This window comes from Camelus bactrianus, chromosome 13 (assembly GCF_048773025.1).
Source record: "Camelus bactrianus isolate YW-2024 breed Bactrian camel chromosome 13, ASM4877302v1, whole genome shotgun sequence".
Classification (NCBI taxonomy): Eukaryota; Metazoa; Chordata; class Mammalia; order Artiodactyla; family Camelidae; genus Camelus; species Camelus bactrianus.
The window spans coordinates 64,578,497-64,603,771 of NC_133551.1; the positions used below are offsets into that span (position 1 = coordinate 64,578,497).

The window sequence follows — 25,275 nt, forward strand, 5'->3', positions numbered from 1 at the left end:
TGAATCAGAGACATGGAAAGGTTGAATAATTTGCTCAAGATTGCCCAGCAAGGTGGTGGAGGCAGGATTCTCCATCAGACTAAGAACAACATGAGGACAGGGACAGTATCTTCCCCCTTCCCTCCATCAGATGAGGGGTTCACCAAGGGCCAAGATCAGGCAGCCCTCTTCTGTCCACCCCATGTCCCTGTCTGGGGCTGAAACAGACCTTATTCAGTGCTGTGCCTGGCATCTGGATTGTGGCCAGGAAGTTGGTCAAACCACTATGGACATAGTTTCTGCCCCTTACAGCTCTGAGCTGGTCCCCTAGAAATATCCCATAGGTGGAGAAGAACCCAGTCTTTTGGAGATGGGACTTTTATCTGGGGGTCAGGGTGTCACTATTTTCTCAATCCCTCAGGTGCCAGCTAGGATGCCCCAGTGTTTACTCATCCCTTGGATGGGAGGTCCCAGAGCCCCTGAGAGCCTCCAAGCCCCTATCACAGAGAACATGCCTTCCGGAGCCAGGCCTGGTGCCACCCAATTAGCTGGGCATTTCCTTCTGTCCACAGCTCACCTCCCTCCTGGCTGCAAACCCAGCTATGAGTCTCTGGAACCTAGCAACTCTCTCAGGAAACAATGGAAACTTCAGTTTTTATTCTCCTCCATCATTACTCAAAAGGTTTTCCTCTAAGCTACCCCCACACATCACACCCCAGTTTTCTCTCCACCCATCAGCCTGGGCTGCCCTGGAAATTTTCAGGCAGAAAGGAGACCATGGCCTGGAGAGGCCTGGTGACATGGCTGCGTGTGCTGTCTGTGGGTCTGTGTCAGACAGGGACTGTTGGGGACTGGGATTTACCCCCCAAGCATCTGTGACTGGAGCTTTGGCAGTGTCTGTGTCTGGGCCTGGGTGTGTGAGTCGGTGTGTCTCTGGCACTGGGGCCATGATTTACGTGAGTCAAAGGAGGTCTGTGAGTGAATGGTGTGGAAAATGGTGTCAGGGGTAATTCAGTTTAGTATTTAGTGCCTACTGTAAGGCACTGTGGTTAGTGTGTGAGAAAATGTAAAAAAATGTGAGTGTTACGCATGTGAGAAATTATGTTGGCCAGTGCGTAAACTGTGAGCGCCTGTGGGGAATCTGAGCGTGAAAACATACTTACGCTTCATGTCTTGAGATTCAAATATGTGAATGTGTGAAAATATGAATATGAACGTGGGCAGCTGAGTGTAAGTGGTGTCCACTGTATCATCTGCAGAGGTGAAGGCTTTTAACAGGTAGAATGATCTTTTGAGCTGGTGAGGACTCTGTACATGAAAGTTGGATGAAGAGTGTGTGTGCCGAGCGTTCACGCGCAGTGGATGAGCGCGTTAGTGCGTGAAAGTTGTGAGTGTGCGGGTGATCTTGTGAGTCCAAGTTGGCATGAGCGTGCATGACCGCGTACGAAAGGGGCGTACGTAAGCGCGTGTTATTCTGGAGGGTCCTGGAGAGCAGGCCCGCGTGGAGTCACGTCTGCCAAGTGGGAAAGGATGTGAGCGCGCATTTAGGGGTGGGGGTCGGAGGGGGCGTGCCGGAGAGGTGTGCACGCTGAAGGAAGGCGGCCCCTCGCGCAGGGTCCCGGCCCCCGTCCCATCCCACACTCCAGGCCGGTTTTGACGGGGAGCTAGGTTGGCCGGCTCGCGCAGAGGGGGCTGAGGGCCCAGACAAGGGCCCAGACAAAGGCCCAGTTGGCAGCGCGGCCCGCAGGGGCGAGCGGAGCCCGCGGTCCGGAGGCGGTCCGGGGGCGGGGCCTGACGCCAGGGGCGGGGCGGACCGGGGCGGGGCCTGGCTCCCGCGGGGGCGGGGCGGGCGGCGGGATGGGTGGGGGCGGCGGGAGCGGGCCGCGCCGTCCCGAAGACTCGGCAGGCTGGCCAGCGGGCGGCTGCGGGCTGGCTCCAAGCGAGAGAGTGAGCGGAGCGGGCCGGGCCATGGGGCGGCGGGCGGCGGGCGCGCTGCTGCTGGCGCTGCTGCTACACGGGCGGCTGCTCGCGGTGAGTGTGCGGGGCGGAGAGGCGGGAGGCGCCCCGGGCCCTGCTCGCCGCACCCTCCAACTTGGCGGGGGCGCCGAGGCTGCGCGGCTAGGATTCTGGCCCGGGACGGCGGCGCCCGCCAGGGACCCCGGGCACGCACAGGCCAGCGCCACCTTCCGCCGTGGGGCTGTCCAGAGGGGCGCCCAGGGAACCCTGCGTGGGGCCAGGGGCGGGGCCTGCCCTCGTGGGAGCCCGTGGGTCCCCCAGCCACGTTGCTGAGTCTCCGAGTCGCGCTCTGCATGGCCCAGCCTGCTGTTCCTGGGGGCCAGGCGGAGAAACTTCAAGCAGGGTGGGAACTTGGCAGGGCGAGGACACCCCTTTCTGTGCCAACTTGGAAAAGGGGCACTCAGTGGTGATGGAGACCTTATCAGTCCTCACTGGAACTTTACCACTACATCTGTCCTTTCGGAGCTGGTCACCAGGCAGGCACAAGTAAAGAACCGTTCAGGACACAACTGAGGCTTCTGTGGATCGCCCAAGGGCCCTGGAGTCCCACAGCCCAGGAATTGAATCAATCCTTGCTCTTCACTGAGCAGTTGTGTGACCTCCCACAAGCTAGTTAACCTCTCTGAGACCAGCCCACACGCCCCGGGGAACTCAAAATGCGTGGCCTCAAAGTGCAGGACTGGGTGGAGTACCGACGAAAGTGTCTGGTGCTGGGCCCGCTCGTGGTGGACACTCAGTAGTTCTGTTTCCCCAGCTTTCTTCTCAGATCTTCAACTTGCAGGGGTGGCCTGCCCCTACAGCCCAGTTCCCTGCTCTCTGGGTGGATGGGCCCTTGCAGAGGAAAAGAGAACACATGGCAGGGAGAGGCTCTGAGGACCCAGTGAACTCGAGAAGGGCAGGGCGGGGTCACTGGGCTGGGAGCTGGTGGCAGATGTGGACGCGGGCACATGTGGGGAGCTGGGCTTGTGTGGTGAACCACAGAGCCACCCCACCCTCTTTCAGGTGGTCCTGGGCCATCCTTGTCCCCTGTTCTCAGAGCCAAGAGAGGGACTTTTCTAAGCCGGCTAGTGTTTACCCAGTGACTGACTCCCAGTCCTCGCTTTGCTGGCTCCCTTCACCTCTGCCCTCCTGAGTCACTCGCCCCAGACCTGACCCTTCACCTCTTTTGCCCCACCCACCCAGCACCTCTCCTCCCCCACTGCCCATCTGGGCAGTTTCCTTAATCCTGTCTCAGTCTCTCACCCCAACACATCCAGCAGGACTCATCCAGTTGCTCCCGTCTTGATCTGAACTTGGAGCTCCCAGCACTGATCTTTACTTTTCCAAAAAGTAGGCACCAACCTAGTACATGGAATGTCTTCCTCTTCAGAGATCCCTCAGCTCTGCCCCCGATCAGGGGTTCTCCTGGAAGGAGTAGGGAGAGGCGGAGGAACCGTTTGCTGTGTGTGGGAGGAATTTCCACAGAAATTCCCAGATTGCAGCCAGTCCTCTCATTCACTTGTTCATTCACCTCATCTCTGAGCAGCATTCCATGACAGTGAGTGGGAGTTCAGGGTTCATTCATTCAGTAGATACTTGCTAAGCACCTACTGTGCACCAGTGCACCCAGCGTGGCACTAGGGGCTGGGGTTTATGAGTGAGCAAGAACAGGCCCTGTCTGTGCTTTCCCAGAACTGAGACGGGTGAACAGGCAGCTCTGATCCTGTGGGATTACAGTCTCCTCGGCAACCACACTGAGGTCTTCATGGTCCCACCCTAGGCTGAAGGTGAAAGTGCTGAAAAGAGCTTGGCCACCGAAGTCTCATGAATCCACTTTTGAATCCCAGCCCTGCCACTTCCTAGCTGTGTGATCTGGGGCAAGTGTCTCTCTGAGCCTCAGTTTCCACATCTGTAAAATGGTGAGAAGTTCGTAGGTTTTAAACGACAGCAGGTTCCTAGCCCAGTGCCCTAGGCAACCTTGGCTCCTCCTTGCCTGCCACCCTTTATCTTTTCTGCCTTTCAGTTCGTGTCCACAAGCCCTTAGTTAGTGGGTGAAGGTCGGACATGAGGGGAGGTTAAGATGGTCCTTAGGGAGCTCCAGATCTCACTGGGGGCAGGAGACAGAGGAAACAGTGGTCTGTGATTAAGTGTGGGAGTAATTTCAGTTCAGAGGAGGTGGGGAGGCTTGCTTGGGAAGGGGACCAGGCCTGGGTGACTCAGGGCCTGCCTTGGCCTGCTGACCCCTTTTCTTCCTGCTGGGGCCTTAGCCCTTCCTTTCTTGAGGCCAGACCTGCCAAGACACAGGATTCTTGAGGGTGATTATGGTGTTTTCCAGAGCTGAGGAGGGAAATCACTCAGATACCTGTTTCCTGCCTCAGCTGGGTTTCCTTGCTGGGGAGGCTGTGGGCAGGCGGGAAATGGAGGAGCCTCCCCTACCCTCAGGGGCTGTGTTACCTCAGCCCTCCCCTTGACAAAACTGGCTGCCCTGTCCACACCACCCTGCTCCATACCTGCCACTGGGAGGGGTTTTGAGTGTGCTCTGGGCTTTCCAGAGGGAGGCTGCAGGTCTGTCCACAGAAGGAGGCAGAGGCTTGCAGGGGCAGAGATGGACCCTCCATCCCACAATGCCCCAGCTGAGCTTCTTGTATCTGGGGAGTCCTGGCCCCCGAATGGCTTGGCCCGGGCCTGTTCTCAGGCTGAGCACAGGCAAGTTGGGATCTGTGGGCCTGAGGCCCAGCCTGGGAGATGAGTGGAGGGAAGGTGGCAGAAGGTGACTGGGTATAGGGCTTGGAGTGGTGGGGAAGGAGGTCTTGGGGTGCCAGGCCAGATGCTGACAAGATGATATGGAGACTTCACATTTATCCAGTGCGCACTGTCTGCCATGCATGAAATTTCTCAACGAATCCTCACACGTGGTTTCCTCGCTCAGAACCTCCCTGCACCCTGCCCTGTTGCTCACAGTCAGACCGCAGCCCCTGACTTAATTTAGCCCACAAGGCCCTACAGATCGGCCTCCCCGGCTCCTTCTCAACTCGACCCTCTCCTCCTGCCCACTTTCCCCTTGTTTGCTCACTCCAGCCACACCAGTCTTTGTTGCCAGACCATGCCAGACACACCCCCACCTTAGGGCCTTTGCATCTGCGGTTCCTTCTCCCTAGAACACTTGTTCCCCAAATATCTGCATGACCCCCCTGTCTTACTTCCCTCAGGTCTCTGACTCCTCTGCCCACCATTTGCTGTCCCCTTAAACTGCTTTGCTTTTTCTTGTCACTATCTGATGTGTATTTATTGACTTGTTTATCTCTGTCCTCTCCCCCAACTTCAGCTCCGTGGGTACAGGACTTATGTGCATTTGCTCATGGGTGCTGTATCCTTAGCACCTGGCAGGTAGTAAGCGCTCAGTAAATATATCTGTTGAATGTATTAAGCTGTAGCTACTAGTAGGGTGCCCATTCTTTAAGCAGAGGAAATTGAGGCACAGAGAGGTTGTGTCACTTGCCCAGTGACTCCTGTACACTTGTACTCAGTGGCATCACAAGCCAGGCTTTGGAAGCAGACAAAGCTCCTCGCCGCTCTACCTGCATCCCACTTGCTTGTAGCAGGCAGGCAGTAGGTGTGAATAAAACTCATAACTGATGCTGATAAAAAGACTCAGGTCCTAGATGGTGCAGGGGCTACCACAGACAAGGAACAATGGAGCCTGGCTTTGGGGACAGAGGCACTCAGGATAGGTGTGCCTGAGTGTCCACAAGGCCAGCTGGGGACACCTGTCCTGGCGGGAGCCTAGAAAGACTAAACCCTTGGGCAGGCATTTGTGGCACTACCTGTTCGTTTGTAGGTTTGTTAATTTCCTCATCGGATATTCCACGAGGCCCTACAGACAGTTGAATTAATCCAGGGGCTTTAAGACCCAGCCAGCCCTACCCTGTGTGGGAAGTGAAGGGGAGAATGGTTGGCTGCTCTGTATGAAGCCTTCACTGGGTTCCCCTGGCTGTTCACTAGGGGCTGAAGGTTTAGGATGAATCTTAAGAGGCTTCAGGGCTGCCTGGCTTTGGGGCCAGTCTCAGGAGGGAGGGTGAGAGGGGCTGTCCAAGATGTGGAAAGATCTGGAGTGATGATTCAGAAGCCACTTGGAGGCCAGACTTATGAGTTCTGGACCCTCAGACCACTTCGGGCATGCGGAAAGGACTCCCTGCCCTGGCCTGTTGCCCCCTACCCAGTCCACTCCCAGCTGTGAGGGATCAACTGGAGGAGGAGTGGGCAAACGTGACCCCGTCCCCCAGCAGCTTCCCAAAGCTCTGCTGAGCCGACTGTCCCTCCTCTCAGGGCCCACCACCCTGGCCTTCCCCCCATCTCACTTCTGCCAGGAAGGGGGCGGTTAGGCTGAGGGTCCTGGCCCTGCTGGAATGTTGCCCCAACCCAGACCTTGGCCTCTTTGGCCCTGCTGCCCTCTCCTGCTCCCAGGGCCTGACTGGGGCCTGCTGGCTGCCCCAGCGCCCAGAGCTGGCTGACTGAAACCCAGAAGAATGTGTGGAACTCGCTTCGTGGGGAGCCGCCAGCCTCACTGCCCAGCCTGGTGGCGTCGGGTCCATGTCAATAGCGGCCTTGAGAAGGGAGTGGCTCCTGGTTGCTGGGGGTGGCTGGGCCAGGGGCACCGTCATGAAAGTCCCAGGAACAAGGCGGTTCTTTGAGGCCTGGGAATGTGGGGCCTTAAAGTCTTAGCCGCCCCCAGAACCTGCCCTCCCCTCCTTTCCCTGTTGCCTATGTGGGCCGGGGCTTCAGGGACCTCAGAGCATCCCTAGGGGAGGCATCTGTAGCATCCATGAGATGTCCTTAGGACCAGCTCCTGGCTACCTACCAGAGCCCTTTCCCTGAGGCACAGAGGAGGGCGCCCTGCTCCTCTGTTGCCCTGGATTTTAGGGGGTTGTCTGGCACACAAAAGCTTGTGGTCTGTATTGAATGAATGAATGAACAAATGATGTATGTGATTAAATATTCTGTAAACTGAAGTCCCCGAAGTGTTATGCTCAAAATTCATTAAGCAAATATTTATTGAGCATCTTCTAAGTACCTGACCTGGTTCTAGGTGCCAAGGTTGCGGCAGAGAACAAAAAAGTCAGATTCTCTCCCCTCAGGTTACTTGCCTGATAGCTGGTGCAGGCAGATAGCTGGTGAAGACAGACAGTAAATTGATTATGTCAGGTGGTGGTGGTGTTTGGAAGAGAAAATAAAATGGGGAAGTGGGTAGAGAGTGATCTGAAGGAGGTGAGGGTATGAGCCCTGCCGATATCTAGGGAAAGGGCACTCCAGGCAGGGGGAACTGTTAACAAAAAGGCACAGAGGTGCTTGGTGTGTCTGCCCACATGGCTGAAGCAGCATGAGTGAGGGGTGGTAGATGCGGCCAGGGGCTTGGCAAGGGAAGATGGGGCAGAGCCTTGGCCATGGGAGGGACTTTGGATTTTGCTTCTGAGTAGGTGAGAGGTCACTCTAGTTGCTGTGTGGGGAAGACAACGTGAGGCAGCGAGAGCCAAAGCAAAGAGTCCATGACTCAGCCCCAAGAAGATGGGAGCTTGTACCGGGGCGATGGAGGTGGGAAGAAGTGGCTGAGTCCCGAGTGTATTTTGAAGGTCGGGCCGACAGGATTGGCTGATGGACTGGGGGTGGGGACGGGGACAGGAAGAGAGGTGTCAGGGATGTCTCCATAACTTTGCCTTGGGCATCAGCAAGATGGAGCTTTCACTAACGGGAGAACTCCAGCAGGAGCAGGCTTGGGAGGAAGACAGAGAACGGCAGGTGATGGAGGAGACGGCATAGGGGTGGGGATGGTGTTGGACTCACTCACAGCTAGGGCAGCCCATCATCCCCACCCCAAATTGAAGCCTCTGCATTGGCCTGTAAGGGCAGGTGAAGGGGGTCTTGCTGAGTGTACATTTGTGGAGCGGCAGACACTGATCCCTTGGAACCCCACAGCCTAAGCTCATAGCTTGTATAATTACGTGTTTAGTTGGAATTCGCTGTCTTCTCCCATCTAGAATGGAAGCTCCGTGAGGGCAGGCACTCAGTTTTATTCATTGCAGTTTGCCCAGTCTAGGCTGCTAGGTGATAGTAGGTGAACATTTATCAGGTGAATAAATTAATAGCCTCGAGGGAGCCAGCAGGCCAAGAAGGCCCAGGCTTCTTGCTGAGGATTGAGAAGGGGCTGCTTCTGGCCCCCCCCCCCCGGAAACAGGGGAGCTGTTCTTCCCAGCCACTGCTCTCTGCTGAGGCCTGGAGCATGTGGGACAATCCAAGGTGCCCACCCTGCCATCTTCCACTTCTCTGTGCCGTCCCAGGACTCGGAGCCCCTTTCTCTGGGCTCTGTGATCAAGGGAAAGGTGTGGGCTCAGAGGGCCCTGCCTTCAAGTCTTGGCCCCGCCCTGATTGGCTGTGTGACCTTGGGCAAATTGCTTCATCTCTCTGAGCCTCGGGTCAGAGATGAGAACCATGATGCCTGTTTCACAGGTGTGTATGAGACTAGGTGGATGCACCTCACACGGTGTCTGGAATATGAAAGGTGTTTGACAATTGGTGGCAGCTCTAGTAGTCTCATTCCTGCTGAGGGTAAGGCCAGAGTGGTATTTGACTTGAGGTTCCCAGTGCCCAGCACGATACACCTCCTGATCACAACTGCTGCCATCTATGACCCAGGCCCTGCTCTGGGCTGGTGGAATGAATGACGGAGCTAAGGGATCATTCCTGCTCCCTCTGCCTCTCTTTTTCAGCCTCTGAGCCCCGAATGTAACTGCATCTGATCTGTCACTAGCCCCGCTTCCCCCACTGAGGCCACAGCTGCAGGACAGAGTCCACCCTTCCACCCTGATTGCTCCTTCCTGGAGGGGGAGAAGGAGGGGGGCACACCCCAGGGTGTGGCCTGGGAAAGGCTGGAGCCTGTGGACGCATTGTCCCCTTCCCAGATGTGCGCATTTGGTGGGCTCTGAGCAACAAGAGTTGTGGCCAAGTGGCTCCCATGGGTGCAGAAAAGATGTTCATGCATCTTAAGGGGAATGGTGGAGGGGGGCTCCCTGGGACTCCATCCCAGCCCCATCCTCCCTCAGGCCCACTAGAGGAGGCAGGTCCTGGCTCAGAGGGCTGTGGGGAAACCTGCAGCAGGTCCGTGGCCAGGGTAGATGGGGCTGTACAGCTCTGGGTCTGGCCCCCATGGGCTCTCAGAGAAAGAGCAGGACTAAAGGAAAGAGACCCACTCGTACATGGTAACCTCTCCCCTGACCCTGTGCCTTGGGCTTGGGCTGCTGGGCAGAGACATGCCCCTTCCCAACTAGGGTGGGTCACACCCAGGTGTTTCACTTTTTAATATTTGGCATCTTTTCCCCAATCCCAGGCTGTGGGGATAGGGAGGTAGCCTGGGGCTGGACAGGGGAGGACTGTAGAGACGGCCTTAGGTGACCCCACAGATGCTTCTCCTGGGGTGGGGCTGGGAATTCCCAGCTGCTTCTGGCCCCTTCCCAGCCAAACCCCACCTCTCTCTTCCCTGCCTCCCTGTACTGATCCCCAAAGAGCCAGCTATGACACCCCCTGTCTGCCCCCGGTCCTGGCCTCCCCTCCTCACCCCAGCTGACTCATCCCTCCTTGTTTGGTGTTTCCAGTTTTCAAATAGTTGGGAACTGGGATCATGCCTCTTCTTGGATCCCTAGCTGGGCTGGATGCTCTGAAATTCTGGCCTCATAAATCCTGGCCTCCGTGGCCTCTGTCCCTTAACGGCTCTTCTCCCTCTCCTGCCGTTTGCCTGCCGTTTGCCTCCCTGTGACCCTTCAGCCAGAAGAACCGAGACCTCAGAGTTTCCTGAGGACAGACCAATCTCTTCTGTACCCTGGGACCTCCAGGGTCTCCTCCCCAATGACCTCAGTCACCCAGATCATCAGCCAGCGCTCAGTGAGCGCTCACACCTTCTAATTAAAGCTGCCACCCTCTCTTAGCCAAGCCCCACACAGGGCTGTCTCCGGGCATTATCACATGTAATCCTCACAGCAGTCTTTTGACGTTGGCATTATTATCTCCATTTTGCAGAAGGGGAAATGAGGCACAGAGACGGGGTATGGCTGGCCCAAGTCATCCGTTCAGTACGTGGCACAACTGGGAGTAGAGCCCAGGTTGTCTGACTCCAGACTTGTCATCCCTTCCTGAATGGGTCCAGCCTGCTGGAGGGAGAGAGAGGTCAATCTGGGAGGGCTGGCCTGGTCAGGACAGGCTGCCTGGAGGAGGTGGGCTGGGCCAGCCTTGGGAGAGGGTACGGCGAGCTGCATATCTGCCACGTGGGCTTATCCAGCTTCTACTTCTCAGACTTGGGTGCCTTTTGCCCCTTGGCCTCTAGCTCAGTTTGTGATAACATGCCCCAGGGAAATGGATTTGGCTTTCCCTGGGACTGAGACCCTTGGGAACCTGGACCCTTCTCAGTCAAGTCCCAAGCTCCCTTCAGGGCCTGTAGGTTTTGCCCTGTTTAGAGTTCAGTGGATTTTTGCTGAGTGAGGCCTGCTCTGAGCCAGCCCTGGGCCCATCTCAATAGTGGCCCAGCTGGGAGCAGAATCTATATGTAAGTCCCAAACTGTGTCATTTGAACATCTTCGTATGGTGGAAGAATCAAGAATCCATGCATCCATTCATTTATTCACTCATTCATTGCCTGAGGACCTACTGTGTACCAATGTACTAATGTTTTGTCTGCATTATCAGCTTCCCTGTGTAGTTGGGATTATGCCCCCATTTCCCAGGTGCAAAACAGCTCAGAGAAGACAGTGACTTGCCCAAGATCACATAGCCAAATGCAGAGGAAAGTGGGAGCTGAATCCAGCTCTGTCGGTCCACCTGGAAGAAATTAGCACCATGGTCGCTACTTTCCAGAAGCTCTGGGTCTTTTGGGAGAGGTAGAACTCACGAACCATAATTACGCAGCACAACTCACAGTCTAAACAATAGTGGATTGTCAGGGAAGGAAAAGATCAGTTTGGCATGAATTATCTGGAAAGACTTTCTGGAGGAAGTCGGGCTTAAAGAGCAAGGAGGATGTGGCTGGTGAAAGGAGAAAGGCATCCGGGGCAGGGGTCCAGAAGTTGTCCCCATCGCCCCTAGGTTTACATTGTTAAGTGTGTGAGCAGGAAGGCCCTGGCCTGCTGCTTGAGTCATTAACACTGGGAAAGAATGGAAGGAAGTCACCAAGATAGCTGAGGTGACATGCATTCCAGTCCCCTACCCTATAATTGGTCAGACTAGGAGGCAAAGGTCAATTCCTGGGCCTCCTCTTGGTTGCCAGCCACTGACCCTCTTCCCTGGACTTCACTTTTCCTACCCGTAAAATGGGCTCCTTTCTCACTCTTTGCCCACTTGCCAAGTCAGAGGAAAGGGACACTGAGTTACTGGAGTAAACTGCCAGCTTGCCCTCAAGGGTTGGTGGAGCCACCATGCAGAGCCCACCGTCTTACCAATCTCATGTCTTCCTTCAGTGATGCCACCAGCCCACAAGTGCCAGGCCCCAGGCTAGGGAAATAGATGAAGGAGAAGCCTCCCCTGCTCCCTTAAGACCTCCCTGAAGCCTCACCTGTCCTCCTATGTGGACCTGGGGTCACTCCTGCAGTGGTCCACCCGTGGAGGATCGCCTCAGCTAACATCCAGGGGCCCTGGAATGTTTGTTTAGCAAGTGAGTGCTAGACTAGAAGTCATTCTCCTCCTGGCCCTACCAGAGTGATCCTGGGCAAGTCATTTAACTTCTCGGATCATAATTTTCCCCAGAGGCGAAATGAGACCGTTCATTCAGTCATTCAGCCAACATTTATGGAGCGCCAGCTATATACCCAGCCTTGTATTAGGTATAAACCCCAAGTATGGGTTGAAAGAGCTTCTAGTCTGATGGGGCGACAAGCTGGGTGGTGGACTCCTCAGTAAAAGGGGAGGTCATTTGACAGAAGGAGGCTGCATTCAAGAAAGGGTATCTAAGAGCTTGAGAGCACCTTCCTAGGGCCACGGGACCTCTGGGAGATATCTGGGGTCTTTGTGACTCTGTCTCAGCCCCGTTAGGGAGAGCGCTCCCCTGGGCTAGGGCAGATTGGAGAGCAGGCCGTTTTGCTGTGAGTCTCAGATGAGCTCATGGATGTGAAAAATAGCGAGGCTTACTTATCCCAGGTCTGGTTATTTTACTTGAAGAGAAATGGAAGCTGCCAGCAGCTCAGGTTTGGGGCTCTGCAGCGTTGAGTGACTTAAACAAGAGAAGTAGGGCTGAAGCCCCTGCGCCCCAGTTTCCTTCCTTTTCTCTCTCCCTGCTCTCATGGGGAGCTCCAGGGAGGCAGAGATCAGCTCAAGCCTGGATTTGATTTGAAGCAATGGGAGGAAAGGGTTAAGTCCTCCTGGTTTCCCACCTCCTGGGTGGGAGGAGGTAGGGAGGGGACAGGGACAGGGATGGCTGGGGCAGGAATGTGTGATAAGATCAAAGCTTCCAGCCTGCCTGGGCCTCACCTAGGTTTCACCTGAGCAATCGAAGGGAATTCTCTAAGTGACCTCCTGGGGGAGGGGTTTGCAGGTCCCACCCTCCACCCTTCGGCACTCTGAGAGGCCCCACCCACCTCACGCAGGCCTCAGGTCCCCTCCAGGAAGGGTGGAAGCCCCAGGGGCCACCTTTACTTGGCATGTCCAGATTTGGGGGGCACCCTGCCTACCATCCCCACCCCTACTAACTCGCTCACCCCTTGAGTTTTTGGCCAGGGCTCAGATGCTCCTTTATGTGGCCTGTTAGCCTCCCATCAGTTAATTTTGCTCTAGTTAATTCTACAGATTATGCTTTGGGACAGTGTCATGGGCGGGAGGCACAGGCCTGAGTCCTGTCCTAGCTCTGTTACTTGTTGCTGTGTGACTGTGGGCTGGTGACTTAACCTCTCTAAGCTTCATCTATTAGCTGGAAATGGTAATACCATCTTTGCAGGGCTTTGATGAGGATTAGATCACGTAAATCACCTCCAGCCAGAACAGGCAGTTGATAAATAACAGGAGCTATTATTTTGTGATTTTCGCTTCCCCTCTTCAAGACTGTCCCTGGTACTTGGTCCTGGGTAAATGCTGGGGCTAGGTTTTGTTCTGCCTCCCCCTGCCCCTTAAGGGGACCCTAGTGTCCATTCTTGTGTCCAACACTCTTCACTTATGAATCTTCATAATTTGGGGAGGGGAGCAGGGCAGGGAAGGTTGTGAGTGAAGAAGGCCCAGATGCTCCTAAGTGCCCTCCAGGCACCTGCTGGGCCACCTGCCCTAGTGATAACAGATTAGGCCTTCCCGGTCTAAGTCGCCCCTTCCCCTGAACTAGGGGCCTCAGAATCCCAGTGGCTGGCTGGGAAAGTGGCCCTAGAATACCCTAGGTGGGAAGGGGCCCCTGGGGTGGGATGCTGTGAGCTGGTTAATGATTACTCTGTGTGTTGAGAGCAGAGGAGGGGGAGGCCCACTCTCCCAGCTCCTTAACCACTGGTTGCACTTGAGGTATGTGGGCACTTGGGTGTTCCCTACTTTAATATGGCAGCCCTGCTCTGGGGCACGTGGGGCGGGGGGAGCAGGGAGTAGGGGCCTGGAATCACAGATTGACCGGCAGCCTGTGCCCTTGGAGTCCTAGGGTAAAACGTCTGGGTGAAATGTGAGCTAGGGTATAATAGGCCCCTGTGGTTTGGCGCCAGCCATGTGAGCAGACCCTACAGTGATACACCAGCTGAGCAAGCCCCTTCTAGCAGCAAAAAAACCCTTTGCTCCTCCTTTCCTGGGCTCAGACCCTGCAGAGGTGTCCCAGTCACAAGGTAGTAGGTAGTTAGGGCTTTGAGGCAGGTGGGTTTGGGTTCCAGTCCTACCTCTGCCACTTCAGGGCTGGGGGACCCTGGGCAAGTCACTGCACTTTTTTGAGCATCCATTTCCTTATCTGAAACAAGAGAATACTAATCCCTGCTTTGCAGGTGTCCGTAAGCCAAGGTGTGGGAAGTACTTAGCTCATAATGAGTACCTGGGGAATGGTGGCAATTATTGCTAGTATAGTTTTTGTTATTAGGCGAAAGTGAAAGTTGAATCCTAGTCTTGGGCAACGTTGGCCCCGTGGGATTAGCTGGAGGATTTGCGGGGAGAAGGCATGGGGCGGTCCCAGGAACATGTATGAGAGGGTATCTCTGAGAGGGCTGGAAGGATGGGGAGAAGGGGGCTTCGGCGTTGGCCCACCTTCGTCCTCCCAGCCCTCCTTCCTCCCTGGGCTGGGTCCTGAGGCTGGTGCTGGCCAAGAGTGGAGGAGGAGGGAGAATTGTTTATTTTGATAACATTAGGGCATTTTCCCCCACTGGCAGCTGCTATTTTGAGAGCCCTGGAGAGCAGGGGCTATGGTTAAATTAGGTAATGTTGCTCCAGAAGGAATGTGTGAAGCAGTCAGGCTGAGGCTGCAGGGAGAGGACAATTGGTTCCCTCCACATAAAATTAAACTGCAACTTGGAAAAGAGCAGCTTGGGGCGCTTTATAAGGCGGTGGAGGGGGAGGCTGCTGGAAGCTGCCACTGGGGGAGTGGAGGTGATAGTCCAGGGCCTCTCTTGAGGGGAGCCTGGGCTTGTGCCCAAAGGCCTGGTTGGCCCAGCAGGGGCCTGAGAGGGCACTGAGGGGCAGGGCTGGTGTGTCCTCAGCTCCAGGCCTCTGGCTGCCACTGAGGTGGGTGGGGCTTGGGGTGGTGTGATGCATGCCGAGGATGGATCTGCAGACTTGGCCTTGAATCCTGCTTCTGCCTTGAGTCCTAGCCTTCTGTGCTTGAGCAAGTCACTCAGCCTCACTGGACTCAGTATTACCAGGGGTGACATAATGGTTCCAATGCCCTAGGGATGTTTCCTAGGGATTAAATCTCTAGAAGAAAACGTACAGCTAACTTTTACTGAAGGCTGCTGTGTGCAAGGTGCTGTTCTAGTCCCTTTTTGTCCTCATAACCCAAAGGGTGATCCATGCACCAGCAGCTTGGGCCTCACCTGGGAACTTGTTATAAATGCAGAGTCTCAGGCCCCACCCAAACCTACTGAATTCGAATCTGTATGCCAACAAGATCCTAAGATCCCGGTGATTCACGTGCATGTTAAAGATGGAGAAGCTCCACTTTACGTGCGTTGTCTCATTGTATCTTGAAAACCACCCCTGTGATGTAGGAATTACTATCATTTGACAATTGTGAAAACAGGGGCCTGGAGAGATGGCCAACATAGGAACCCCAGCAATGTTATCTCTCTCCAGTTCTGCTCCTCCTTCCCCTCTTTTGGTCTGGGCTGGAGTTGGGGAGAAGAATGGGGTGTCCTAGCCCCTGGCAGGACTGGAGAAGGTCAAGGGTATCCCCTGCCTTTGAGACTTAATCAGACTCTGTTCCCTCCATTCACCCATGGGATCAGCACAGCTGAGCCTGAGCCATCTCCCCAAAGTCATTCCATACTTCACATCCTTGGAGAAAGTGGGGGCAGGAAAAGGGTTCCCTACTGGTGTGCTTGTGGTATGCACAGTGGCCACTGCCTGGCAGGTCAGAGGGAGACAGGGGAGTCAGAGCAGCGGCTGCCCTGGGCTTAGTTAGGGCCACCCCTCCTATCACCGGTACTTTGGGGATTGAGTCAATCGAACAGCAAATACTACATGCCCAGCCCTGGGAAGGTATCCTAAATGTCCCCCAATTCTGTAGACTTTTCTTTATACAGGAAAAAAAAAGTTACTATAGTTTATTTAGTACGTGCCATGTGCCACATGCTGTGCTAAACACCTGACTTGCATTATCTTTCTTATCTGTTTAATTTCACAGTCAGTTTCCTTCTCTATAAAATAGGGAGAGTGATAGTAATACCTGTCTCATAGGGTTATGAGGAAGATAATATTTGTCAAGTGTCTGGCACGTAGTGTTGGTTAAGTAAATATAATAGGTACAAACAATCTCTCAACAAGGTGGGCACTATCATTGCCCCCATTTTACAGATGTATAAATTGAAGTCCTGAGTAGGGAGGGGACTTGCCTGTCAGGATCACAGGAGATTAGGGCAGAGCCATAAGAAATTGAGTCCTCAAACTTCTAAGCCACTATTTATAATTCAATTCAATTTAGCAAATATTTGGTTATTATGCACTTGCTGCTGCTTGGCATTGAGAAATGTCCAAATGTTTTATATATATATATATACACACACACACACACATTGTATATATATATGTGTATATATATATATGTGTGTGTATATATATATATATGTATTTTCATAGTATATATAAGTATGATGGGAAAAAAACTCAACCTGATATTTGTCCCCAAGGAGCTTTGATTTCAACAGGAGAGGAGAGACATTTACTCAAGTGGCTATAATTAAGACCAAATCTCTAGTCCTCTAAGAGGTAGAAATTAAGTCCTACGGATGTGTGGGGGAGAAAGATGTCTTTGTGGGGGGTCCAGGAAGAGTTCAGAGTGGAGGTGGTAGTTAAGCCAGACCTTGAAGGATGGATGAGTAGATTGATTGGGAGGCATAGGAACAGCATTCTGGGAGGAGGGAAAAGCATACATAAAGGCCTGGAGGCAGGAAAATGTGTCCTGTGGGAGAGTCATCCAGTCCTCACGGCCTCGAGGGGCTGCTTGGGGTCTGGAGTGATGAGGTGGGGAAGGCAAAGCGGATCATTATTGTCACTGAAGATTCCCAGTGTTCTCAAAGACTTGGCTTCTCCACCAGATGGTATTATTCCATCATCATCCTGCCTTTTTTTCATGTCAAGAAATCAAAGACTTTTATAAATGGCCCGTCTGGTCAACATGTGATAACCGGTGGAGCTGACAGAATTCAGGCCAAAACAAGAGACTTGACGTCTTGATTAACTGGGCCGCCTTATCGCCCGTGCATGTACCATTTCCGTTAGTCTTTTCCAGTATTGACAATAACCCTGGGTGGGGAGCACAATGGAGCGGCCAGGCCTGGGTTCTGGTTTTGTCTGTGCCATTCACCAGCTGTTTGGCTTTGGGCAAGCCTCAATATCCTGCTTTGTCAAATGGAGATAGCTCTACCTTCAGGCTTGGGTTAAGGATTGGTGATGGTATAACCTTGCCCTGTCTGAGGGGATGGCTGCCCTTGGTGACCGCCAGCCACACGTGACTGTTTAAAGTTAAGATTTCACTAAATAAAATCAAACTTTCTCAGTTGCACTAACTACATTTCAGGTGCTCAGTAGCCACAGGGGGGCTGGTGGCTATCTTACTGGACGATGTAGATACGGAACATTTCCATCACCGCGGAAAGTTCTGTTCACTAGCACATGTGCATTCAGTAAGGAGTAGCTGTGGTCATTGTTACTGGATCCTTGTCCCACTTTGGAAGCCGCAGTCTCTGGAGGCCTGAGAGACCCCTGGGCCTTGATGGAGGCAGACAGGATTGCCCTTCTTGCCACACTGTTCCACGCCTGCTTTCCCTTTGGCGCTGGGGAGGTCTCACTCTCCCCTTCCCTGACTCCACACCTAGTACTAAGAAGTCCATGACTTGGCTCCATCCAGCCCACCCTTCCTGCTTTCATTTCCCACCCACTCCCTTCAGTCTGCCTCTGCTTAGCTCCCCGTTCAGCTGCTGGCATCTGGAATCTCCACGTCCAGCCTTGGAGATTCCCACTGCCGATTCCTGGGTTTGGGGGAGGAGGCCTCCCCTGGCAGTCCCCAGCTCCCAGCAGAGGTGCTGGCTGCCTGGGCCCCTCTCGGCAGGGTGGAGATGATGGTTTGTTGTGACGGGGGCAGTGGGCAGCCTGCCCGCTCTAACGCGCCTGTATCTGGGCGCCAAGCATGCTGTTTGCACTTGGCTGGGCCTCAGGGTCTGGCCTGATGCCCGCGAGGCCCGGCCTGCTTTGGCATCCCTGGTTACAAAGGCTGATCATGGGCTCTGCCTGGCCAGGAACACCAGGAGCTATTTATGGGCTGGGTCCTGGGTCCCCGGGGTGAGGGGCATGGCTGACACCTGGAGCTAGAGTGCAGGACAGATTCCTGGCTGTGGCTGGGCCCTGGGTGCTGAGTGGGGACAGGGTCCAGGCAGGCGTAGGCAGGGTGCAAACTCTCAGGGGCCAGGCAGGAGGTTGCCCTGGGCAGTTCAGGTTGGTCTGGTCTGTATGTGGCATTCACATCTATCAGGGGAGGAGCTTTGGGTCTGAGGTGCCAGAGAATCTCAAGGTCACCTCACGGCATCATACTCTCCCCTCCCCTTCTGGCCCCTCATCAGCTGGGGCGTGGACGAACAGGCATCACTACTGGTCCATGAGTGCTAAGGACATGGAGGCCCAGCAATGAGATACAACCTGTCCGAGATCACACAGCCAGTCTGGAGGAATCAGGCCTCTGACTGAACATCTTGCATACTTTTCTCCTGTTCCGTCCCTCCCCATGGGAGCTCTGAGGACAAGAGCCCCTAGACTTTTTGCTGAGAAGAGGGTTGGAATTCTGGTTCTGCTACTTGCTCCTTCTATGATCTTGGCAAGCCTCTCTGAGCCCATGTTCCTCATCTGAGGAATGGGGATAATTATACCTCACTCTCAGGGCAGTTAGGGTTAGATAACTGGCCTCCTGGCTGTTTCCAGAACATTCCAAGGATACTCCTGCCTTGGGGCCTTTGCAGTTGCTGTTCCCTGTGCTTAGAGAGCTCTTCTATGAATGCACTAGCTTCCTTCACATTTCTGTGCCACCTTCCCTGATCAGCCTGTATAAAGTAGCAACCTCCACCCAGCCACTCCCTGTCCCCCTCACCCTATTATATCTTTCTTTGTAGCACTGTCACCATTTAACAAGAACTGGTTTATGATCCAGCTGGTTCCAAGTAAAGTAGTATGTGCTCACGTAACAGTTCTTGGTTATCTTCTCTTCTCCTTTCTGACACTTCCTGGTACCTAATGGTCACTGTTTATTGGGCACTTCTGTGTGCAGGCCCTGTGCTAAATGACTCACAGCTGAGCTCCATGCATGTCACAGGGTGCCCATCACTGCCTTGTCACTTCCGTATCAGAGATGAGGGGTGGGAGGTGCTGCAGTGACTTACCCAAAGCCTCCCAACTGGCAAGTGGCAGAGCCAGGCCTCCAGCCTGGTTAATCCTACCCCAGAGCTTAACGTGATGCTGCCCCTACGTTGAGTTAACAAGAGTTTACCCAAGTTTCATCCAAACTTGAGGCTCAGATTCCACGTTTAACAAGATTGAATGGAACAGATTTAGGGTGGCTCTCAATAATCTGGGGGTCTCCCTTCCAGCCCTCTCTTCTCCTCCTGTGATTGGTCAGTTATAATCTCTCCCACCATCCCAGAACGGCAGGTGCCCTTTGGCTGAGAGATCAAGCCAAGGCCCCTGGGGTCGGGTCTGGAGCAGAGGGTGGGCCAGGTCCTGGCTGTCCCTGGGCTGTTGGGGGCAGGTGCACAGGATGTTCCCTGGGGTAGCAGACATTCCTGGTCGGAGGCGGCAGGCAGCAGAAGATTTATCATTTCCGGTAACCCGGTAACCCGAGTCCCTGGGAGGTGAATTCTCCCTGCCAAGGACACGCACCCCTTGCTTGCCAGCCCTTTCTGACATTTCCGATGCAGGGCCTGTCTGCCTGGGGCTTGAGGTGGGCTGAAGGGACCCGTTCTCAATCCCAGAGGTTGAGACTGGGGTCTCAGGCCCATCACAAAGACCCAGCCTAATGGCACCCTCCCAGAGTCCTCATCTGTGCAGCCCAGATCCCAGCCTTGGGGAGAGATAGGAAGGAGGGGCACCGTGGGAGGCAGAGGACCCTGTGTTAGGAGCCAGGAGACTCCTATTGCCTCTGTCAATAACTTGCTGGGAGACTTCTTCCACTTCTTCATCTGCCACATCTTCTCCAAGTACCCAGCACTGCTCCGGGAACTTGCCATACATAATCCAGCTTATCCCTGTAACAGTGCTGGGGTGGGGAGGTACATTAAAATGAAGCTCCAAGAGGTAGCATCACCCAGGGCGAATGGAATGTGAACACAGCCTCTCCAACACTGGTTGGGCCTTCTTGATATCCTTACTTGCCCTCTCTGGTCCTTGGTTTCCCCTTCTGATAAGTGAGGGTGTCGGGCTAGGTGATCCCTTCCAGCCCTGACAGCCCAGGACCCAGGAATCTGTTGGAGCCTTTTGTAGGTAGGTTTCTCTTGAGCCCTACCTAGCCTGTGAGGGGGCAGAATAGGAATTATTCTCCCCAGGGGTCTCTTGACGTGTAAGGTCTTGGATGAGTAGGGGTGGGAGGGGAAAAAAGGCAAGAAATGACTCTTAAACCTGGTAAATGCCAGACAGTGGGTTAAGCTCTTGGGTCGTCCTGTTGAATCACAGCAGCCTTGTGAGGTGGCCATTTTTACTCCTGTTTCATGGCTGAGGCTTCAGAGGCTCAGAGAGTTCTAGTGATTTGCCCAGGGCTGCACAGCTAGGAAGTTGCAAGGCTAGGGCATCCAGTCAGCTCTACGTGGTGTGAGGTAGTGTGTGGCCAACACACATTTCCTAGGATAGCTTTGATTTTTGAATAAAATAATATAAGAATAGTCTTTCACCAAAACTGTGACCATATCCTAGTATTTGAACATCTCCCAGGCTGCCTCTGACACCTGGAAGTGGCCCAGGAATCCTTTGTTAAACTGTTCTCCATGTTTGCTTCGGAAAATATGGTCAGTGGTAATTACGGGTGTGCAAGAGTTCAGAGGAGCGAGAGCCGCGTGGGCTTGCAGACCGGAGGGATCGGCACTGAGCTGGGAGTGGAGCTGAGGAGCCAAGAGGGCCCTGGGGTGGGGCGGGGCAAGGCTGGGTTCATAGGCTCCAAGGAGGCTCCCTGAAGGGCCTGCAACCCTGGCCATTTGCCAGGAAAACCACAAGGCCTCTCCTAGGACCCCTTTCCTACCCAGCCCTGCCCATCCACCTCCCGCCAGGGTCCCTGGGGCAGCCCAGCCTCCAGGCGAGGCCTGTTCAGCCCGCAGACCTTTGCTCCAGCCCCTCCACGCTCACCCCAGACTTCCCCAGGAACTGGGGAAAGGGCTGTGGGGTGGGGCAGTGAGGCCCGTATCCTGGCCAGTGGGCCCAGCGGGGCCAGGCACCCTGGGATTTGAGCATTTGGCAGCATGAGGACTGAGATGACCCTAGTCAGCCTGCTTCCACCCGCCTCCTGCTGTGGGACCCTTGGCCCTGAGGCCCCTGCAGCTGTCAGCAGGGAAGGGTGACAGGGGAGGGCCAGAGGTGACCTCTCAGCCCGCCCCTTCTCCCCCTGCTTGGGCCAGGCCCAGAACTCTTACCAGCTGTTGTCAGCAGCTGCTCAGCTTTGTTAAAGAGCCAGTGCTGGGCACCCCCATCCTCTCCGGAACATCTCCCCACCATTCTTCATAGCTGCTGACCCTGGGGAGGGGTTGGGGTGAACATAGGGGACATGGTCTCATCCCTTAGTTCCTTTGATTTTACTAATGACACAAAGGAATAGGAATAAGTGCTCCTGTTTTTATAAAAGAGAAAACAGTTCCAGAGAGGCCAGTGACTTGCTTAAAGTCACACAGCTACTGAGTGGCTGAATTCAAGCTCCTGGCTCCCAGCTCAGTGTTCACCCCACTGCCTTCTTTTGGAGTGTGTTTGTGCAGGATGACAGTGGCTTCTGGGTTCTTGGCTTTGACTCCCAGCTTGGCTGCTTAGTTTTAAGACCCCAAGCAAGTTCCTTAATCACCTGGAGAGGAATTCCCATTTTCTTGTAAAATAAAATAATAATAGTACCTACCTCTTGGGATTGTTGAGCAAATTAAATGAGATAAGCGATGTAAAGTGCTTAGCATAAGGCCTGGCATATTTCAAGGGCCCCAAATGAGATCTGGCAATATTACTACCAAAAAGTATTAGCCACCTGTGTACTCAGCTCTGTGGGTGGTTCTGTGGGGGTTACAGACACATTCCACAAATATTTGTATCAGTCAGTAAATATTTATTTGGCACCTACTGTGTGCCAGGTGCTAGAAAAAGAGCAGTGACAAAACAGACAAGATTTCCACCCCGCTTATGTTCTACCCCACATAGTGGCTGGGGAGACACAACTTGATTTTAACCACAGAAGCCTCTGAGTACATGTATATATTCTGGTACTTTCATCCACATTTTGTGAGAAAACTGGGGCTGAGAAGATCAGTGACAAAGCAGGGGCCAGGACCTAGCTCCTCTGAGGGTCTGAGGCAGTGGCCCTGAGGGCTTCCTGGAGGAGGAGGCACTTGTGCTGCATCCCTCAAGGCCTTAAGGCCTGGCAGGAGAGGTTGGGAGGCAGCCACAACAGTCTGAGCAGCAACAATTTCAGGAAGGTCTTGCCAAGGTCAGGCTTCTTGTTCCCCCAGGAATGAGGCCCAGCCAGGGCTTTAAATACCCTCCATGCAGCCCAGAATAGCCCCCATTGTCTTGACCTGCAGCTGAGGAGATCCAGGAGAATCCTGAGGGAGGCTGGTCCTGGAGGTGAGGAGCGGGAGGAGGTCTTCAAGCACTTCCCTATATGGTACGGCTGTTTCTGTGAAGCCTTTTCCATTTGGCTCCTGCAGGAAGGCCTGCCTTGCGGGAAGGGTGGAGCAGCTGCCTGGGCTCTGCGTGAGCAACGTGCAGCTGAGGGGGGAGCCTGGTGGGTGGGGGACTCCCAGAGACGGCCGTGTGCCCAAGAGAAGGTGCTCGTTTGTGCCCCAGGGATGTGTGTGCTTTGGCCCACTGGGCCCTCCACTGTGGGCGGGCCTAGCCAGGTCCCCTGCCCCGGGCCTCCTGGCACCAGTCACCTGCTCTGGCTATTTTGGGCATTGGCTGTGTTCAGGCATGGGAAGGGATGGGTAATCCTGCCCAGACCAAGGATGCTGGGGCACTCCCTGGGCCTCCATTCCAGCCTCCTGGATTTTTGATCACTGTAGCCTCTGCCCCTGACCTCAGCCTCAAAGGGTCACGGTCAGTGGACTCCAGCAGGATGCTGGCCCCTCTGGCAAGGGCAAAGAAGGGTGCCCGATAAACCTTTACCCTCAGGACACTCGTGCCATCAGTATCAGGAATAGTTGTGCTTCTTCTAAGCAACCAGTTTGTTTTTACCTCCTGGGGAATCCAGGGACGGGTCAGGTTTCCTTCTTCCCATTGGCTACTGGAAAGCTTAGAACCCAATGCCTTGTCACTTTCCCAGACCCCCAGAATTGAGCACATGCGTTCTGCCGACCCACCTCACTCCATGCCGTATCTGTCTGCTGTACCCGAGTTTTTCTTATGCATCTTCAGTTAATTTTCTCTTGCTGGTATGTGTACATCTTTGTAAGCTGCTTTGAGTTTCTGGAACAGGGTAGTGGGGGAAGTATAAATAGGTAGATGATGATGACAGCGATGATGACGGTAACCCTTTGCTGGTCGGTTCTCTGAAGTTGTTCTGTATGGCTTGATTCTAACTTTGTAATTCCTTCCATGAGCCCTGCCCTCTGTGCTGGTGGGAGTCACAGCCCAGGATATTTTTTTTCATTTTTTTCATGTATTTTTATTGAAGTATAGTCAGTTTACAATGTTGTGTCAGATTCTGGTGTACAGCACAATACTTAAGTCATATAGGAACATACATATATTCGTTTTCACATTCTTTCTTACCATAAGTTACTACAAGAAATTGAATATAGTTCCCTGTGCTGTACAGTAGAAACTTGTTGTTTCCCAGAATTTTAGAATCCTAACATTTCAGGATTTCAGTCCTGAAATGGCAAAGCCAGAAGGAACCTTTGGGATCACTTAAGCTGAAAACCTTCAAACTTCTTATTAAGCAGTAAAACCCTTATTTCAATCAAAATACTAGTATTTTGATTAAATACTATTATATTTTGATAAATAACAGCAAACTCTTATAGAGCATTCATCATGTGCTAGGGCCATTTATAGCATTTTACATTTTTATTTAATTTTCACAACAACCCTATGAGGTAGATACTATTAAATATAAATTGTCTTGCCCACTTTACAGATGTGGAAACAGAGGCACAGAGAGGTGAAGTGACTTGCTTACTGCTAACCAGGGACTGAACCAGGCATATTATGTAGAAGTTCAGAATATAAAATGGGAAAAGGTGGATTTGCTTTTATTGAAGCTAGTACTTGGGGGGAGAGGGCCCAAACTCTACCTATCCCCCCCAACCCCTTTTTACCCACTGTCTGAAGTGGCCCCTGAGGCTGCTGAGGACAGATTGGAAACCGGTGATCTAGGCCTACTGCATCATTTGACCAAGGGAGCCTGAGGTCCAGAGAGGGGACAGGACTTGCCCAAGACAGTGGGGTGAGGTGGAAGCTCATTGTCCATCCCTCATGGCCCACCTGCTGCCTGGAGGACCACCAGCCCCTCACTTAGCAATCCCCCATCCCCGTCTCTGCACTCAGCATCAGAGCTTTCCATCCAACACTCAACTCCCTTTGTCTCCGGGCATAGGTACCCTGGGACCTTCTTCTTGGTCTTAGGATGCTAGGAGTGACCAGGCACTAGGCCTCTCTGTCCCGTCTGATGGAACTCATTTCCTAAGAAGGCAGCTGGTGGCCAGGGAGGGAAGGGGCAGCTTCTGTCTGGGTTTTCTCACCCCAGGAGAGAGCATACCCTCCTGCTGCCAGCTAGCTGGCACCTGGCCTGCTTTTCCCATCCGCACTTCATCTCATGGGACTTCAGTTGAGGCTTTTCTGTCTCAGGAGCCCACTTTGCAAAACCCCTGTGGTGGTGGCGGCTCATACCTTATATCTGAATCCTTACTTAGGGAGAGCTAGTTGGCCGCTAGCCGAGGGAAAGGTATGTTTGGGGTGGGTGTTCCCCAAATGTATTGAACCCTAGTCCCATGAGGTCTGTAAGAAGTAAGGGTTCCAAATTAAGCAAGTTTGTGAAACACTAAATAGTTGTATCCCTCCCCTGTTTCCTCATCGTGGTGTTTAGGACATTTAGGATGGAAGGAACCAGCTCAGCTTTGTGTAACCAGCCTTTCCCAGAGCTGTTTGTACTACCCTCCCCCATACCTATTCCTGTCCAGAGTTACTGTGCCCTGGAATGGACGTTAGTCATGAGGAAAAGGGATGGGGGCACTTCAGAAGGAAGAGGCCCTTCCTCTTATTTCCAGCCCTGTTGCCGAAGGCCTGTCTTCAACCACGGACTCAGCCCTGCCTGCCCCTCCTCCCCTCCAGGAAGCAGATGAGGAAAACCCTGGGGACAGGGGGAGCTGGCCTTTTTGTCCGCAGCTGTTGGGCTGCCTTTCCAGCCTGTTTTTTTCCTGTTGCCAATGCCCATGGGAACAAGCAGGAATG

At 53.8% G+C, this 25,275-nt stretch overlaps 1 protein-coding gene across 13 annotated transcripts in view; it reads left to right on the plus strand.

Moving 5' to 3' along the window:
• Nucleotides 1-1,835: 1,835 nt before the first annotated feature.
• The window catches only part of HSPG2 (heparan sulfate proteoglycan 2), a 98,023-nt gene continuing 74,583 nt past the window's right edge, over nucleotides 1,836-25,275 (plus strand). For all 13 annotated transcript variants that reach the window (XR_012511407.1, XM_074377227.1, XM_074377229.1 and 10 more), the window contains exon 1: nucleotides 1,836-2,010. Coding sequence is in view for 12 of the 13 variants with exons in the window: in XM_074377227.1 (XP_074233328.1) it covers nucleotides 1,837-2,010 (174 nt within the window). In the remaining variant the exon portion in view is untranslated. The remainder of the gene's footprint in view (nucleotides 2,011-25,275) is intronic.